The sequence below is a fragment of the Lactuca sativa genome, chromosome 6, assembly GCF_002870075.4.
Source record: "Lactuca sativa cultivar Salinas chromosome 6, Lsat_Salinas_v11, whole genome shotgun sequence".
In the NCBI taxonomy this organism is placed as follows: domain Eukaryota; kingdom Viridiplantae; phylum Streptophyta; class Magnoliopsida; order Asterales; family Asteraceae; genus Lactuca; species Lactuca sativa.
This window is the reverse complement of record NC_056628.2, coordinates 128,885,128-128,904,614: the sequence shown is the minus strand read 5'-3', so window position 1 is coordinate 128,904,614 and position 19,487 is coordinate 128,885,128. Positions and strand designations below refer to the sequence as shown.

Here is a 19,487-nt window from a genome sequence, read left to right as displayed (position 1 = left end):
GCTTAGACACACATGTGAGCTTTCTAAGGCTTATTGAAGCATATCGTATTGGAAATATGAACTTTGGAAGTCAATAAGTATTGTCTTCTAGAAGTCCAACTATTTTCTGATACGTGTCAAAGCTAGTGGGAGCATAAATGTTATGTTGGAATGGATATAATCATCATGTTAATGGGAGAATGATTATTATTTTAAGTGTTGCAAGTTGGCAATATTAATTATACAAAAACAAAAGTTTCATCTTGCAAAGTTACAGGGGTTGAAAAGTTGTTTTTGCTATAATTAAGGGAGAGAATGTTATACTTCGTTTCCAATCTAAAAGCTTAGATTGAGAAATTTTTAATTGAATTCAGTCAAGGATATATTTATTAATTGCATTCTCAAAGTCCGATTATGATTACAGCATCCCTCTTCATAGTTCAAATTTTGAGAACACGGCAAACAGAAATATTATGACAATATTATAGCAAGAAACTGGTAAAGTATCACGTTTTTCATTATGAATCGTATCTCATACGATTCGGGTATAGGATCGATTGCATATGCGGTAATATTCGACTGTTCTAAAATTTTCCAAATGCCTAGGGCATTTAGAGGGAAAAAGGGAATAGAATCGGATTTGACTAAAATAATTAAACAACTGTCAAGGACAATCTAAGGTTCGCCAAGAATTGGTCGCTTGTGAGCAGTTAGAAGTAAAGTAATGAATGGACAATATTGACGTTATTATGAATAAATAGGATTATATTTAAAAAGAGTTGTCATATGGCAAATATGGAAATGTTTCCATATTGGGAGTTGGACGTTAAGAATCTATGTCTAGATTAGAAACTTTTATGCAAGAAGGATGTTCAAATGAATGTACTTTGAATGTGAGACTTCATGACTATGGAATTGTCTTGTAACAATCTCCAATAGAGAACTTTGTAATTTCATTGGCAAAGTCTTGGTGACTTTAGCGCTGTGATATTACGAAATGATCGTTGCATAAAATGTTAGAATCCAACATATTCTAATAGTGGCGAGAATTTTGTATTCTTACACTAATTGATTAGGATTAGGAATTGTTAAATGAGAATCATTGAAAATGTTTTCATTTGATCTATTCCACAAAGTAAAGACCATAGGTAAACATAGTGTGCATTCTTGGTGCATGGGACAACTTTTGTTCTAATTCAAGTAAGAAGTTGATTACCTGAAACAACCAATAATGAGTAATCAATATGGTGATTAAATAAAAGGTGTTTTATTTATACTCAAAAGTTTGGGGTCATACAGGATTAGTATTATTCTTGTGTTTCACTTTGCATGTTTTGACTTCCCGAATAATAAGTTTATTCAAACCCTCCACAGTCGCTCATACTTTGGAAGTAGGTATGAAAGAAGTCTATCATGAAGCCTTCTGTAGATTGACTAAAGTGTTTAGACATAGCACAAGTTTGTTGCAGAGTTCATGAGTGTTGTTATAAGATTAGAGTATTGGATTAAACCCACGCTCACTTGGATCGCTTCATGGATTTTATCACAAGTGATTGGTGAGACGATAATATCTTATATTCTTGAAACCGAGATGTGTGAGTTGTATTCTGCAAGTCGGTTGCATATTGATAATATGTAAACGCACTAGTAACTTGGTGTCATAAAACATATTGTTGTGTGTGATTTGATAAGTAGGTACAAGCGAGCATTCAAGTCGAAGTTTATCCGTTCCTTTTACCCAAAGTGGGATAAAAGCGATATATGTGGGCCCCTCGATGATTTAGTGATGACACCCTAAGCGCTTGGCCAAGCCGGGACTAAGTTGATGTGTTCAATTATAGTCTGTTGTCAGTCGTCATAAATCAGAAATCGAGAAACAACAAATGAACAAAGAGTATGATTAAAATCCATGTCTCAGTTCATACGATATCTAGAATGGAGGAATATATGATCCCTTATCTAAAGGACAGGTTACTGATAAGATCAGAGTTCGACAGGGTCTTTGAGAGCTACGATTGCTAATCGGATAATACTTGCATTTATAGTTACTAGACTTATCCAAGTGGGAGACTGTTGGATTAGTGTCTAAGCCCATAACTATATTTGGTAAAGTATTTGACCCGGTTGTGCATGGTCCTTTTGGGTTGCCTTCATCAAAGCAACTAGATAGGATGATTTATGAAGAAAGAGGTTAATTATGGTTTATTGATATATTATATGAATAATATATTAATAAAGACATCATAGAGTTTAATTAATATTGGTCAAGAATTAATTATGTGGCTAAAAGAGATTAATTAGACTTGGGGGACTAATATTGTAATTTTAAGATAATTACATTGTGGGTTATAGATTCCTAAAAGGAAGGGGGTTGGACGAAATCTATGGGACGCCCATATGATTTTCGTCCAAGGGCCTTCTAGAAAGGTTCCATGGGATGCTTAATGCCTAAGTAGAGAATTAGGGTTTCTCCTGAAACCCTAGCAGCCCATAGAAGTATAAATAGACCCCTAGGGATCCCAAAAATGTGGCTAAGCTTTCTTGTAGAGATCTTGGACAGTTTTGATGCTCCTCCCCTCTTTCCAATATCATCCTCTTGCGTGTGGTCTTTGTAAACCATTAGAGGAGTGACATTTGTGACTCTAAGCTCCAAGGAAACGAGATTCAAGCCATTATATAAGAGGTATTCATCTAGATTTGTTCTTACATGTTAATTTCGATATACATATGCTTTGGATGAATTGCATGTACAATATAGAAACCTAAATCCAAGCATTAGGGTTTGCATGAGCACATAGGATGTTCTTTTGGCTCAAAACTATCATTTTTCAGAACTACATCTGGTTATTGTCATCTAGAGCTTTGCCTAAGAAACTCTTAGTGATTTTCGGTGCCAGAGATCCGCCATGTTAATATTACCGGAAACCTTATCACTAACTGCAACTTCAAGATCCAAATTGAGGTTGGAAGAAATTAGATCCTGGTTAGGTCATAAAGATTATGTGCATGCATTCCAATCAGCAAAAGGAGAAGGGGGTTGTTTAAACGAACGTAGATTTGGGGCTGGATTCCGATCACATTGGAGAAAACTAAATTTATTTTGTCATCGGCGAAGGCATGAATTAGAGGGATAAAATGGGATTTTGAATACCCACAATCTCAAAGCAAATCCAGATTTTAAACCATGTAACTAATTTGTTTTCTTTCTCACTATGCTTAAGTAGCTGCAGGAGAAGGTCTTAACACGTCTAGGTATAGATATACTGTGGATTTCCTTTTTTAATTTTTTATATGAAAAAAACCACATAAACATCTTTTAATTATCTATAAAATATACATTTAAAAACGGTTAGACAATGGTCAAATGTTTACTTAATATCGATGATTATAAAAAAATAAAAAAACATATTTTAACATACGTTTTGACTACTATATTGAGAATATGTATTTTATAATAATTTTTTCAACTTTCTAACGTACATTCATCAAGATATAAGAAAAAAGAGTAAGATTTCTGAGAAAAAAAAAGTAAATGATTTAACCACTCCTAATCATTTTAATTTGACAAATAGTGACTTGTCAGTCTCCTACAAGTAAAGCGTGTTTCTTCCTCAAGGTTGTCATAATAATTTATTGGTTAAAACCTTACATTTTTTGAATGACACATATTTCATTTCACTTTTTGTTTTTACGATATTAAAATTCTTTAGTCTTATCATTAATTTTTTATTAGGCTAAGCGGAGTGGGCTCGCCAAATACCATCGCCAAAGTTGTTAAGCAACATGGAACACCGCCCCCTAGCGCTTGCTAGGGGGCTCACCACCGGAGACTCGTCACTGTGTTGGCGAGAAGAAAGAGATGGAGAGAAACGAATGTGATTGGTCTTATGGCTATATACAATATAGGTAACAAATTCAGTTCATTTGTGAGTCTTGATTGCTTCCATGGCTATAACTAGTTTTGTAAGTCTTGATTGTTTCCATGGCTATATACAGCTCCAATACCGAAGTTTTAAAAAATATGTTCAGATCATTAAGCTTCAAATTTGCTTCCATGACTATGACTATCAGTTGTTATTTTCCTGTGCACACCAGGTGTTCGATCATTTGCCTCTATGAGAATACCACTGTGTAATTCAAATCAAATCTATTCAAAATGCCTAAAATTGGTTGTAACAAAATACTAATATTAGGAATTGGAGATGCTCCATATGATCATGTCTTGTGGCTTCTGTTATATGGATTCAAACATGTAATATGCTATAGATGCTCATCTCTTAATTACCTCTATTTTGATTTGATTAATAGACACTTACAGGCATCAAGATTGACATCAATAGAGTTCCAAAGAAGAAAACCCTTGTTGATTCTTTAGAAGATACAATTAAGTTTTATATTGTTTAAACTTCTATAACTTAACAAGTGCTTTTCATGTCAGTTTGCAAGCTGGGTATTTTGACCAATAACTTAACAAATGCTTTACAGGAAGAAACTAAATCTGTCGAGCAGCTACATAATTTTAGGCTGACTAAGAGTTGTAGCTGAGTACTTGTGGCTAATCACTTGTTGGGTTAACACAGAAACAGGGACAGTTTTGGTCCCAGGGGTATTTTGGGAAAACTTTCCTAATTTAAGGTTTTGAGTTAGTTTAGGATTCTAATTAGCTTAATATAAATAGGGTATGGTTGTGTGACATTTTTAATTAAGTTTTACAGTCGTTGTTGTATAAGATAGTTGGAGCCAAAGTAGTTTTCCCAGAAAGAGATTTAGATGAAGCAATTAGATTATTTATGAAGTGTGTTTTAAAAAATATAATTTATATTATATTAAATGTTTGTGGTTTAAAAAAAAATTGTTTCATATTCATGCATAAAAAATGCTTGTTTATTAAAATAAAGTAATTAAATTAAATTAGAAAAAAAAATGAAGTGTTAGGAGTGTTACCACTCCTTACCAAATGCCAACCTTAGGTGTTAAATGGAAAAAAATGAGGTAGCAACCAAAAAGTTGATGTGGCAAGGTGCTAAGAGTGTTACCACTCCCCTTAGCCTTATAGAAGTAAAAAATTCTTCATAGATTGTATTTATATTAAAAACATAGACCACATAAATTTTATTTATTTTGGTTACCCTAACTTTTTACTCATGAAGTTGTCTATATTTTCTTTATTGAAAGGTAGTATCATAATTCAAAGTGGCTTTTAAAAAGGTTATATATATATATATATATATATATATATATATATATATATATATATATATATATATATATATATATATATATATATATATATATATATATATATATATATATATATATATATATATATATATATAGGTTCTTTTAGTAATTAAAATGTTTTACAAAAGCTTTTTAGTAAAACAATTATTTAATAGAAAATTATATATATATATATATATATATATATATATATATATATATATATATTGGTTTTTTTAGTAATTAAAATGTTTTACAAAAGCTTTTTAATAATTGTTCTCATATTAAATACATGAAACAATTATTTAATATAAACTTCAAAAACAAAAGTTATCCATATAAACCATTTGTGATCAAATACATATAATCATATGTGATTAAATATACAATAAAAGTTATTAAATCGATAATGCAAAAATGAATTTTTTCCATATAAATAATATGTGATTAGATACATATAACCACATGTGATTAAATACAGAAGACCAACTATTGAATCGAAAACGCTAAAATGAATATGATCCAAATAAATTATATACGATTAAATAGATATAATCACATTTTATCATGTTCAAAAGAACAACTATTGAATCGAGAAAGCAAAACGAATCTTGTCTATATAAATAATATGAGATTATAAATTTAATCACATATGATTTATGCGAACGATATTCATTTTTTGGGTTTCAATTCAATAGTTGGTCTCGTGTATTTAATCACATATGATGATACATATTTAATCATAGATGATTTATATAGAAAATATTTATTTTCACGTTCTTGATTCAATAGTTGATATCGTATATATAATCATATGTGAAGTGGGTGGTAATAGAGGTGGGTGGTGGTGGTTCTTGGTAGAGGTGTGTGGTGATGATGGGTAGTGGTTAGTGGCGACGGGTGGTAGTGATGGTGGTGGGTGATGATTAATGTTGGTGGAGGTGGTAGCTTTAGTGGGTGATGAGTGGGGTGGTGGTAGCGAGTGATGGTAATTGGTAGTGAGTGATAGGTTCGTGGTCGGTCATGGGTTGTAGTGGTGACGGGTGGTGGTGGTGGTGTATGTTGGTTTTGGTGGGTGATGGTGATGGGTGGTTGTGATGGTGATGGAGGTGAGAGGTGGTGGGAGGTGGTCGGTGGTGATTGTGGTCTCGGTGGGTGGTGGGTGGGTGTGGTTGTGTCAAGTGGTGGTAATGGGTGGTGTAGGCCGGTGGTGGTGATGCGTAATGCTGGTGGTGGATGATGGATGATGGTGGGTGGTGATGGATATTGGTGGTGTTTGGGTAGGGTGGTAGTGGTGGATGATGGTGATAGGTGATAGAGACGGGTAGTGGGTGGTGGTTGGTGGTAGTGGCAGGTGGTGGTCATAATGGTGAGTGGTGGGCAGGTGGTAGTGATGAGTGGTGGAGGTGGGTGGGTAGGTGGTGGTTTCGGTAGATAGTGATGGTGGGTTGTAGGGATAAGGTTGGCGGGTGGTGGTGATAGTTGTGGGTGGTGGTTTTCGTAGGTGTTGGGTGGAGGTGGTAGTGGCGGGTGGTGGTGATGGTGGTGGGTGGTGGGTTTGGTAGGTGATGGGTGTGGTGGTCGTGACAGGTGGTAGTGATGGTGATAGAGGTGGGTGGGTGGTTGGTGGAGGTTGGTGGTCGATGGTGATGGTGGTAGGTGGTGGTGGTCTTGGTGGGTGGTGGGTGGGGCTGGTTGTGGTGTGTGGTAGTGATTGGTGGTGTTGGCAAGTGATGGTGATGAGTAGGTGGGGGTGGTGGTGATGGTGGGTGCTGGAGGCGGGTGGTGATGGGTGGTGGTTGGTGGTATTGGCGAGTAGTGGTCATAATGGTAGGTAGTGGGTGATGGATGGTGGAGGTAGGTGGTGGGTGGATGGGTCGGTGGTGGATGTGGTGGATGCTGACGGTGAGGGGTAGGGGTGGTTGTGAAGTGGTGGGTGGTGGTAGCGAGTGGTGGTGATGGTGGTTTTGGTGGTTGATGTGCAGAGAGGTGGGAACATGTAGTGGTGATGGGTAATGGAAGTGGGTGGTGGTGGTCGGTGGCGATGGTGGTAGGTGATGGTAGTCTTGATGGGTGGTGGGTGGGGGTGGTGTTGGTGGGTGGTGATGATGGGTGGTGTAGGCGGGTGGTGGTGATGGGTCATGGTGGTGGGTGGTGATACATAGTAAAGGTGGGATGGTGAGGGCGGTGGTGGTGGGTAGTTGAGGGGGGTGGTGACGGTAAGTGGTGGGTGGTGGTTGGTGGTAATGTTGAGTGGTGTTCGTAATGGTGTGTGGTGGGTGCATGGTAGTAATGGTGGTGGGTGGTGGTGATGGGTGGTGTTGGTTGATGGTGGTGGATGGTGTCGTGGTTAGCGGTGGCGGGTGGTGATGATGGTGGTGGGTGGTGGATGGGGGTAGTGATGATGGATTGCGGTGGTGGTGGTGGTGGTGGTGGTGGGTGGTGTTGTTTGTGTGGTAAGTTGTGTTGGTTATTGAGTTTTTTTAGTTTTGTTTACTTATTGTTTGATTTATATTAATATTATTTGATGATTTTAATTTAAAAAAATTGTATGTTTCAAATTTGTTATCACAATAAGAAATGTTCTCGATTGAATGTTCCCCATATATATTAAAATATATTAAAAAAATTATTTTAAAGTTTAAATTTTAAATTTTCAAGTAAATGTTAATTTTACCTGTAGTTTTTTATTTTTAATTTCATGTTAATTATTTATTTAAAAAATAAGTAAAAAATAACAATAACAATAATTAATTATTTAAAAAATAAAAAAGAAAATAATAAATAATATGACAATTTATTAAATTGTATAGATTTTAATGGAATAGAGTTTATAGTGAATAGAATTTAGTCATTTACATGTATGAATCTAATGAAGTTATATGAGTGCAATGTGTCGGAGATGGTCTAAATCTTCACCTCTTATTGAGGTCGTTGTCTCTAACGAATATCCCATGTAAACCGTAAGGCACTCGTTGTGGCAGTTTGACCTCAGCCACAATTTCTAGTGTATGTGACTGCGCATCCATCACCAAGAATCTCGACTCTCCTAAGCTCTCATTGTGCACAAAAGACACAAGATACCCATCGTCCTCTTTTGAGTTTGGATTCTTCGGTTCTCTTGAAACAAAGAAAGGTTCACCTCCGAAGCAGTTATCTCCGTATATCCGACGAGCAACTGTGTGGTCATGCACATCTGTATTATCTTCTCGTTTCTCAATATCCAGCTTTGCGACCCCTATTGTCCTCATCATTCTCGATTCTATTGGCGTTTTCTCAGAGATCGCTGCGTAGACATACCTGCATTATGTCAATATCTTCTTGTTAGACAGCGGCAGATTTTGATGTTATATAGTTGTTGAAAAACAGGTGTTTGCTTACTTGTTCTTTTTGGCAACACAAGCTGGATTGATCACCGTAAACTCCAAGTTATCAGTCGATAAAGTTTCCCTCGAGACAACCCCAGTCCGAAAATGAATGGTCACTTTCTCCATGGATGCTTGGATCAGGTCAACCCGGTCAAGGAAGTGTTCTACTGTCAATATATTGGGTGCCACCAAAACCACCACCTCGCCACCATCTTCATCTATCTCATCCCATGCATTGACGGCATGAAAGATATTAAATCCCGGCACCTCAAACCACTTCATATCAGATTCATCCTTTGCGTACCTTGGAAGAACACCGATTCTTGGAACCTTTTTTGGGTCTACACTTACTAACGTTCTTCCACGGATCAAGTTCATCGGATCCGCTCCTAGTTGAATATCAAAGATGATTGCATACTTTTTGGTGATAGCCAAGTCATGAGTTAGCGAGGGTTGTTTCATGGAAAGGATGGGGACATCGGGTTGCTTATTTCCATTTGCGTCAAACCGAAAGTAAGTAAGATATGGACGTGTTCCCCAGTAACGAAACGAGAAAGCCTCCTTCGTCTCCGGATCTATCTTTGAGTGGGCTGTCATGTTCATGCGAAGCTTCCCATCAAAATCATGGTGACCTAACGTTATTATATCACCATCATCTCTAACTTTGATTGCATAGGGAAGATCGGATTCACATAAAGCATACAACGAGCCCCCTAACAAGGCTATATTGGTGTTTGCTACACCGATACCTTTTCCAATATCATAATGCCCGGAAACAACTCGCGCAGCGAACACCGCAGCACGAGCAACAAAGGAACCAAATCCCTGCATGCCTCCGATGATATTTGGAACAATGTAGGATTTAACTTGGTGCTCGCAGACAAATTTGTTTGTCTTCACGTATCGGCTGCAGAGAGTGGCTTGACCTCCATGGATCCTAACGGAGTGCACCATCCCATCGCCATCAAGATAGTGGTGTGGACCACTAGGGGGGAACTGTGGGTTTGGTCCATTACGGATGTAGACGCCATCAAGGCATGCAGGGATGAACCCATGTACGACTTCGCATTCGGTGGGGCTTAGCTCATCAACTGGTGCGAAATTGTCACAAAGGATGTAGCTCGGGTCAACCGATAGGTGAAGTGTAGGATCAATGAACTTGATAATAGCTCTATCAAGTGTTGAAAATATATTTTCGAGTAACGAAAGCTCTGACGATGGTTTTCTTGGATCTACCGGAATATTCAGTGTATTCTCAAACCCTCTTCTTCGTTCCATGATTGCTGGAATATGTATATCTTGTTGATGTTGCAAACTTTTGGTTATTCTTCCATGATCGACACCTTCACTGATTCCTAAGATGGAAACAATGTCTGCTTGGCGAGATTTCTTGTTATTGATCCGAGAAGGGAAATCGCCATGTTTGTGAGACATCAAAGGAGAATGCATGGACCGGGGCAATGTTTCCATTACTGCAATCGTACGTTAGTGTTTACAGAAACGTAAATAGTGAAGAGGTAAGGTGATCGAGCCAAACTGCCATAAAAACACAGTTAGGATGTGGTGTTTTATGTTTGGATGGTGTTTTTTTTTTATAATAATCAAGACTGAGAACATTACAGAATAGTTGTCAACAAAGGTATGCAGCTGCTATCTAGTTGCGTCTGTTTTAAATGAAAATATTGGTTATTTCAGAGTTTGACCATATTAATAATTAATAATGCAAATGTTCAAAATATCTTGTGACTTATCGTTGCTTCAGATTTTGCAATTATCATATAGATTAATGAAATTACATATATTAATATCCAAGATGGTTTCGACTTCTAATTACTAATTATGCTTTAATTTAAGACAAATTGCTTAATCATTTATAATTTACAATCGGGAAAATGACACAAATGTCCTACGAATTTTTTAGGGTTTACCCTTTAAGTCCCTAAAGTTTTTTTCAGGCTTTATGGGTCATTAAACTAAGATATAGCTTGTTTTTTTAGTCTCTGTCAACCTGTAATAGTCATTTTAGTGACCTTTTAGACCAAAAAAAACTCACCCTTATAAAACAAAAAAAAAAAAGTTTGGGGATCAATTCGTACAAAAAAAAACTCTCATTTGGCTTTATAGTGGCATAATGTGAGTTTTTTTGGTCTAATATGTCATTGAACCGGTTATTATAGGTTGACAGAGACTAAAAAAGCAGGTCATATCGTAGTTTAGGGACCAATAATGTCTGAAAAAAAACTTTAGGAACTTAACGGGTAAACTCTACTAAATTCATAGGGCATTTGTGTCATTTTCCCTTTACAATTTTAAAGTAAATGTCAATTTTTTCCAAATGGTCAAAAATATTATTCCTTTTTTTCTCGTTAATATACCATCAAAAAACATTACCCAGTTTTTTTTCAAAATTATATGGGTAAATGACACAAAAAACACTCTTTTTATACAAAAATTCGATTTTGACACCGTGTTTTTTTATGTCAATTTTGACACTGTGTTTTTTGTGAGAAAAAAAAATGAAAACTTAATGTTTTTTGTGAGAAAAAAAATTCAATTATGACACGTCAGCATATCATGTCAGTATCTCACGTCATCATCCCACGTTAGCATGTAATCTGGTTAACCGGTCAAGTGGTTAGAATTTTAACAAATTGGATAACACATTGTTAAAATTGACACAAAAAAAACACGATGTCAAAATCAAATCTCTGTGTAAAAAAAATGTTTTTTTTGTCATTTACCCAAATTTTATGACCTCTCACATGCCTTTTTTTTTTGCCAAAGAAAAAAAAAAGAGAAAAATTGTATCGTGGATAAGATTTTTTTAAGAGGATAACAAATTTTCCTCTTTCTTTCTCCCCAACAGATTTACTCCATAACTAATTAAAACGTGGTTAGCAACGGATCAGTTTTCCTTACGAAAAACTTAAGCAATGGAGTCTCCATCACCAAAAATGGCCACTTAATATAATTATTTATAAAACATTGGCGAAATTTTAATAATACTAGTGACTAGTCCATCGCTACTCTACTCTGTTGTAAATATCTATTTTTGCATTTTCATATCCTTAGCTGATCTTAGCAAATTTCATATGATTTTTCATTTTTCTAATGTTGATCCCTTACAAACTTGATATATGATTTTTTTTTTATATATTTTTTTCCGTTGCCGATACCTTGCAAACTTCATATATGATTTTTTTTTTCTAGTCGGTGATCCCTCACAAATATATAAAATCATATATTTTTTTTATTATGAATCTAAAACAAAAGATGCCAAAAACATCAACTAATAATATTATACCAAAGAAAACATTATCTTTTAAATAACACAAAAATCAAATAATTATAAAACCCGAAACCAAATATTAACATTGCAATACCAAAAACTATCAAAGTTTACACATTCATCCAAAAACATAGATATCAAAGTTTACCAAAACGTCCAAAAACATAACACGTGTTGTTGTTTGGCATCTATTGTTGCAGCTTTGGTATCTATTGCCTCACACATTTGTTGATGTTTGGCTTTCATTTATGTAACTTTAGCGTCCATTTCCCCATGCATATCTTCTCGTACACATTCATATACAATCTACAATTAAAATATGGATACAAGATCTTATAATCTGGTAGATTTTGTAAGTACAATGCCAAAGTAGGAAAATTTTATAAAGTGCAATGTTATTATACGTAAATTAACAATCTAGTAGATTTTGTAAGTACATTGCCATGATAGGAAAGTTTAATAACTTGGTTTGTAAGTATAGTGTCATAATAGGAATATGTTATAAAGTACAATGTTATGATAGGATACTATAAAAAACAAAATTAAACGAAACTATTGGGATCGTATTGTACTATATGTTTATTCCAAAAAGCTCACTGGATCAGACACATGCGAATCCAAATATTCTTCCTTTCTTGATCTCTCCGGAAACATCACACCATCTTTCATTATCTAATAGGGGAGGGCAACTAGTATCATTGTCATACTAGCCACCGTAGTAATTTTATAAGCCTCTTATTATAAAAAAAAAGTACAAAGGTAGGATGTTCTAATAGACAAATATTTAAGTGTGACAAAAATGCTTATCTTGAAAAACTATGTACTCTCAAATATAAAATACATTGTAATATAATTGTTTATAGAAGTGAAAAAATATATATACAATGTGAGATTTATTATCTATTTCTTTTTTTGTTTTTGTTTTTGTTAGGAAGAGGTCAACTAACATCAATAGGCAAGATAATAACAAAACCAGAGAAAGCGTTAAATAACATAGCCAATGGAAGACTAGACAGGGTTCAAAAGGACCAAGACGAAGCAGATGAATATTTTCTATGACGGCTCCCTTTAGCTATTTTTAGATATTTTGGAAATATAAGAAAAGCATAATTCCAAAACAAGAAAAGGGGAAGAAATGTAGAATTACAAAGATATATTTGCAAAATTCCTAAGTTGATTTAATTTCAATTTTTTGATTACTTTTGTAAATGGTTATGTTATAATGTTTATAAAAATCCGTTTTCTCATGGTTCAAATTAAAATAAAAAGACAAATGAAAATAAAAATAAAACTAAGACATCTATGAATACAAATCTAGATCTATCTTTTCAAATAAATGAAATTACATTGATGTTTCTTGAAAGCAATATACAAAAGAATTCTTTTTTATCTTTACTTTCACGAAGTGATTAACCCGAAATATGGGAGGTTTTGATTGCTTTTTTATTCCAACATATGTTTTTATCTAAGTTGGGCGACAATCCATTAGCAACGTTAAATCACCTTCTAGTGAGACATTCACATTTGTAACTTAGGCAAGTTTTACAAATTCTTCACGTGCTCTTGGTATTGTGTCAGGAAAACGTTGCTTCATACAATTATCCCATACCTTGACAACTAGAATATCTGACTCTTTGGGCCAGGCATACAAACACTACATGTAGATTACTCATGCACTTATCTATTTCATTTATACCAAGTTTTTCTTTGATAAATCATAAAACTACTAAGTACAACCTTGAATGATGGCACATTACATCATGATGTTCTTTGTCAACCCTCTTCCATGTGGTCCACAGGCCACCAAACATCATCTTCAATATACATGTGATGTCTCAAATCACTAAAATATAATCCTAAAATCTTTACAAAAAAAACTATTAGAAAATTAACATTAGTATTATCATTAAATCACTTTCAATATATATGTAACGACTCAAAAATCACAACTTTAAACTTTTAAAAACAACCCATAGTCATAAAATGTTTATAAAACCATTGTTTCCAAATTGTTTATTCATATCAAAGTATCCAAAAATCATAAAACGAAAAACAGATGATGTGTACGGTCACGCCTTCGCCTTTCCGCGATCATCAAAAGTACCTGAAACAATAAACTAAAAACCGTAAGCCAAAGCTTAGTGAGTTCCCCAAAGTACTACCACATACAACCTATCGAACAACAACATGCATAATTGAACCTTCAGCCTGACTGGACTGCATTGTAGGGCCTACAGCCTTTCTAGACCGCTCCCGAGCCTTCGACATGACTGGACTACCTCGCAGGGCCTACACCCTATCCGGATCGCACGTCGGGCCTTCGGCCTGACTGGACTGCCTCGCAGGGCCTACAGTCTATCTGGACCACCCCGGGTATCTTAGCCTTCAGTATAAAGCAGGATCGCCTCAATCCAACCAACCATAACATTTCGACATACACATATCAGATAAACATATAACCAGGCATCAAACAAATAGGCAGGTGTACAGATCATTACTGCATGCTAACATCTTATGTACAAGGATACCGATCTAACAGATCATAATAACATATTATCATATAACAGGATACCAAATCTACTGGGCTGGCCTTGGTGCCTTCGACCCGTAAGTACAGTGAGGAAGACTCACCTCACAGCCTAACGAAACTGGTCAATACTCTGATCCCGAATACCAACTCCACCCAAGTCCTAAATGTCCAAACATTTCCCATTAATAAAATAATCAAAATTTCCTAACTTACTCTTGTTCAAACTTGGTCAAAACTACAAGTCAACTAAGTCAACCCAACCGAGTCAAAACAAAACTCGTACACGGGGTGTATTCCAGAGGTACCTGGGGCTTACTCAAATCTTGACTGTAGATGAGAGGTTTGACCGCGTACGCGCTGCATACTACAGGTTACACAGGTCGTACGTCCAAACTTCTTAAAACTTCATTAAGAGCTTAATGCCTTAAGCTCTTACGTCTAACTTTCATATCCAAGGCTAAATTATCCTCAAGAGTAGGGGTGTAAACGAGCCGAGCCGAGCCCGAGCTTGGCCAGGCTCGGCTCGGGCTCGTTTAAGTTATATGAGGCTCGAGCTCAAGCTCGGCTCGATTCGAGCTTTATTTTACTGAGCTCGGCTCGAGCTCGTAAGAAATATCCAAGCTCGGCTCAGGCTCGGGCTCGACTCGTTTGTTATCTGACGTGCCTAAATAAGCTTAAGCTCGGCTCGAGCTCGTTAAGAAGCTCGTTTACTAATACCCTAAATCTGTAATTCCTATAATATATTTTTATTTTAATATACATAAATAATAATAAATTATATTATGTAAAGGCTCGTTTAGGCTCGCGAGCCTAATCGAGCTTAATGACATAGGCTCGAGCTCGAGCTCGTTTAATAAACGAGCTTAATATTAAGCTCGAGCTCGGCTCGGGCTCGTTTAAAATCGATTTCGAGTCGAGCTTTTAGCTTGGCTCGTTTGCACCCCTACTCAAGAGTCATAAAGTTTCCAACTTTATGACTTTCCATATCCATTAAGTGTCCAATACCCCAAAGTACAACATCTTAATGCATTAAGACCCTCTAAATAATGCATGGAGCAAAACTAACCATTAAAACCACTTTTTTATGACTCAAGACCCTTCCTAAGGTCTGAAAGGACAACTTATTGGGTCATGAGCATGTCATGCTCAAGAATCACCATTTTTTTGACAAAAGGTAACTTAATGGAATGAAATGTATAGATCTACAAGATAGAGTGATAAAGTTGCAAGCTTTATACCTTCTGCAGGTTGCAAACAAGAAAAGAATCACAGATCGAAAATGCTTCCAAGCTCCAAACTCTTCTCACCACCTACTTCTTCTTCCAACACACCTCCAAAACACTCTTAAGGGCTTAAGATGAATTTTTCTCACTTAGGGTTGCTTGAAGACATTGTTCACAGAGGGAGGCTATTGAGGATATGAAGCATGAGGTTATAATAGTGTTTATATATGGCCAAAACCCTAAAATTTAGGGTTTGGACATTCTGCGCGTACGCCCTGCGTACGAGATGTACGCCCAACGCACTAGGGTCCGCCTTAGTACACTCAACATACACATCATAGGCCCAACATACAAGACTCTTGCCCAAAATTACCATAATGCCACTATAGGCCAATCTTGTAATCATTTCATCTTCATGGGGCCAAAATGCAATATTATTCAAATATAAGGTCAAAATTAGAAGTACCTCATATTCGGATGTTACAATTATCCCCACTTGAATTAGAATTCTTCCTCAAAGTCGACCAACATGAATAGATCATTATAATGCTCTCGCATCTCAGCCTCTAGCTCTTAGGTCCACACGGAGCCTCTCCGATGTTTCCGCTGAATCTTGACCAAAGGTATATTCTTGTTGTGCAAGACCTTCATTTTCCTTTCCAATATAGCTACCAGACTCTCAATATAGTTCAGGCGCACATCTATCTGAATGTCATCCTGTAACACCGTAAATTTCAAAACAATTTTTCGGATTTTATAAATACATAATTCATTTATTATTCATAAAAACATCATTGTTTGAAACTCAAATTCATAGCATATAACAATCCCAAGATCTCATAACATATAAATCTCGTGTGTGTACTGATCAGGTCGGCGCCTTCCCGCGATCCTCACTAGTACCTGAAACAAATAACACCAAACACTGTAAGCACAAAGCTTAATGAGTTTCCCAAAATACCATATATAACACATATTAGCCACTCGAGGCTATAACTCTTTGGGTCCGTGCACCCAACTCTACAAACTCCATCATGACCCTTGCCGCACTTTCCACAAGTGCGGCCCTTCTGGCTCCCTGCTCTGGGATCAGCGGGCTTGGCCCGCTTAGCTGCCGGCTGGGACTGTGTCGGTCGCCGATCCCTCCCCTGAGACTCCGCCTCCTCCCTAGCCTGAGTCTTTAGCTCGATCTCCCTGTTCCGAGCATTTTCCTGAAGCTCGGTAAATGTCCGGTACGAGGAGTTCGCCACGAACTCCCGAATATCTCTCCTCAAAATACTCAAATAACGGCTCATACATGCCTGATCAGTAGACACATGCTTAGGGAAGAACATCGCCCTCTCATGAAACATCCTGGTAATAACCGTAACAGACTCCATACCCTGCTTGAGGGTCAAAAACTCCTGTGCCAACTGACCCCGTTCCACCGGGGGAACGTACTCATCACGAAACATGGTGGTGAACCTCTCCCAGGTCACCGCAGCAAGCTCTGCTGGAGAATAGTGTGCTGTCATGAACTTCCACCAATCCTTCGCCCCCAGGCAAAGCTGGTTCAATGCAAACCGAACCCTCAAGTGCTCCGGGCACGAGCATGTATAGAAACAACCCTCAATGTCAGATACCCATCTCATCGCTGCAATCGGATCCTGCGTCCCATCAAACTTTGGTGGCTTCGTGTTGCTGAACTCCCTGAACAACAACGAGTCACCCCCTTGCGGCCTAGCAGCAGCAATGGTTACGGTGTCCACTGCAACAACAGCCTCAGAAAGAGCGGCATAAGGCTCGTCAAAAGTCTCAATCAGCGTGGTCTTTATAGTCCCGAACATCTCTGGTATCTCTGCCCTGATGGCCGCAGCCACCTCCTCATGGATGATCCGACGGATCTCCTCATCACTGGTCTAGCTTCTCTCTGGCGCATGACGTGTCCTCACCGTGATCTACCTCTGAAAAACAACATACTATATATTAGAAACTCACTCGAGCATACTTGCACTCGATAACTCGTCCCTCCTTGATTCCCGGCATCCCGAAGATTCTTACTTGAACTGTACACCGTCCCGGTGTTTTCAGTAGTACGGGCCCAATACTACCTTCCACACCGCGTCAGTATACAACCCAAGTCCTCCTCCTAGGATCCCAAGTCCCAAGTACTCTATTATGCAAAATCCTTTCTCTAACAGATCTCTCATATGCTCCTCGTTGCTACCTACTCACTATCAAGCATCTCATAGCAGCTCACCACTACCTAGGCTAAGGCATCACAAATCAGGCCACTCTAGTCCTAATAGGAGTACCTAGCCCACTCTAGCACAAGAATACATCATATCAATGTCATAAGCATATAACATAAAGGTATCTTGGAAAATCACCGTTCGGGCGCTGACTGATCGTACACATGACTCTGCTCTGCGTTTTCCAAAAATCTTTTACTCTTTTTGAAAATATTTCTCAAATCCTCAGTTTGAGTTCAAATACGTCCGAAGGTGTACTCGAATCCCTCAAACCAAGGCTCTGATACCAACTTGTAACACCGTAAATTTCAAAACAATTTTCGCATTTTATAAATGCATAATTCATTTATTATTCATAAAAACATCATTGTTTGAAACTCAAATTCATAACATATAACAATCCCAAGATCTCATAACATAAAAATCTTGTGTGTGTACTGATCAGGCCGGCGCCTTCCCGTGATCCTCACTAGTACCTGAAACAAATAACACCAGACACTGTAAGCACAAAGCTTAGTGAGTTTCCCAAAATACCATATATATAACACATATTAGCCACTCGAGGCTATAACTCTTTGAGTCCGTGCACCCAACTCTATGAACCCTCAGGCTCTATCTCTATGAACCTTCCGGTTCTAACTCTGTAGCATGCACAGCATAAATCACATAGAATAACACAGTGCAACACATAACACATATATAGCATACAACACTGTATCACATAACTCTAATTACTTACTCAAGGTAAAGTATAGTGAGAAGACTCACCTCGCGTATCTCGGTAACTCGTAAATCCCGGAAATCACTAGTGCTCGATCCCCCGAGCTATAGTCCTCCTATAACACAAGTATATCTCTAATTAACACTATCCCAACTATGGTTGACTAATTCTACCAAGTCAACTCTGGTCAATGGTCAACGGTCAACCCAACTCGGCGAGTCTAGCGTGGACTCGCCGAGTCCCTACGGGGACCCAATTCCTCTAAATCCCTTCCGACTCACCGAGTCACACACCTAACTCGGTTACTCAACCCCTGGTTCGAAAACACGGAACAACTCACTCCAACTCGTCGAGTCTGCCTATGGACTCGACGAGTGCATTCCATGCACAACCCCAAACGACCTTCTGAGGTCAGATCTGTTCCACTAACTCATAGATCCAGTCTTTCCAAGCTTATTTATCACGTAAAGTTTATGTCTTGGCGCTCATATCACACCTATTGACTCATAAATGTTGTTTTAACCTCAATACAATGATCCCAAACCAAAACCTCCATAGACTCATATAAAGCTTGGACAAAGAGGCACTCTGGACCTCCATGGGTCCAGATCCATAACCTAACTCGCTAAGGGACCATGGGAGCACTAGATCTAGTCACAAAAGGGCTCAATAAGCCCTAAATAAACATGAACATCACCACAACAGAAAAATGGTTCGAAAATAGTACCTCAAACGTGATGTTATGGACCTCATATCTTCAGGAAGTTAACCCTCTTGCTTCCTCTTTGCTATAGCTTCCTTTCCCTTGCTCGACAACACCTCCAAGGTCGACAATGGCTCCTTCTCTCACTCCAAACGTTCAAGCTCACTAGGGTTTCGCTCTGGGGTCTGGTGAGCACAAATGACGGCCATAAGGCCCTTTAAAT

General features: G+C 37.5%; 3 protein-coding genes across 3 annotated transcripts; all 3 read right to left on the bottom strand.

Annotated features, from left to right (window-relative positions):
* Nucleotides 1-6,009: 6,009 nt before the first annotated feature.
* LOC111880457 (extensin-1-like) lies at nucleotides 6,010-6,564 on the bottom strand. The gene has a single exon (XM_023876890.1). The coding sequence runs from the start codon at nucleotides 6,562-6,564 to the stop codon at nucleotides 6,010-6,012; it is 555 nt and encodes a 184-aa protein (XP_023732658.1).
* LOC128126867 (leucine-rich repeat extensin-like protein 5) lies at nucleotides 6,561-7,484 on the bottom strand. Its single transcript, XM_052765014.1, has one exon. The coding sequence runs from the start codon at nucleotides 7,482-7,484 to the stop codon at nucleotides 6,561-6,563; it is 924 nt and encodes a 307-aa protein (XP_052620974.1).
* A 493-nt stretch (nucleotides 7,485-7,977) lies between these two features.
* On the bottom strand, nucleotides 7,978-10,119 carry LOC111880483 (probable carotenoid cleavage dioxygenase 4, chloroplastic). Its single transcript, XM_023876919.3, has 2 exons — nucleotides 8,581-10,119; nucleotides 7,978-8,499 (listed from the first exon to the last, which is right to left on the bottom strand). The coding sequence occupies exons 1-2, from the start codon at nucleotides 10,035-10,037 to the stop codon at nucleotides 8,115-8,117; spliced, it is 1,842 nt and encodes a 613-aa protein (XP_023732687.1). The 5' UTR covers nucleotides 10,038-10,119; the 3' UTR covers nucleotides 7,978-8,114.
* Between the last annotated feature and the right edge of the window lie 9,368 nt (nucleotides 10,120-19,487).

Coding starts and splice junctions, on each gene's coding strand:
- LOC111880483 (XM_023876919.3), bottom strand. CDS start 10,037: ATGGAAACATTGCCCCGGTCCATGCATTCTCCTTTGATGTCTCACAAA. Junction 8,500..8,580: donor TGTGTTGCCAAAAAGAACAA/GTAAGCAAACAC, acceptor GACATAATGCAG/GTATGTCTACGCAGCGATCT.
- LOC111880457 (XM_023876890.1), bottom strand. CDS start 6,564: ATGACCACCACCTGCCACTACCACCAACCACCACCCACTACCCGTCTC.
- LOC128126867 (XM_052765014.1), bottom strand. CDS start 7,484: ATGCACCCACCACACACCATTACGAACACCACTCAACATTACCACCAA.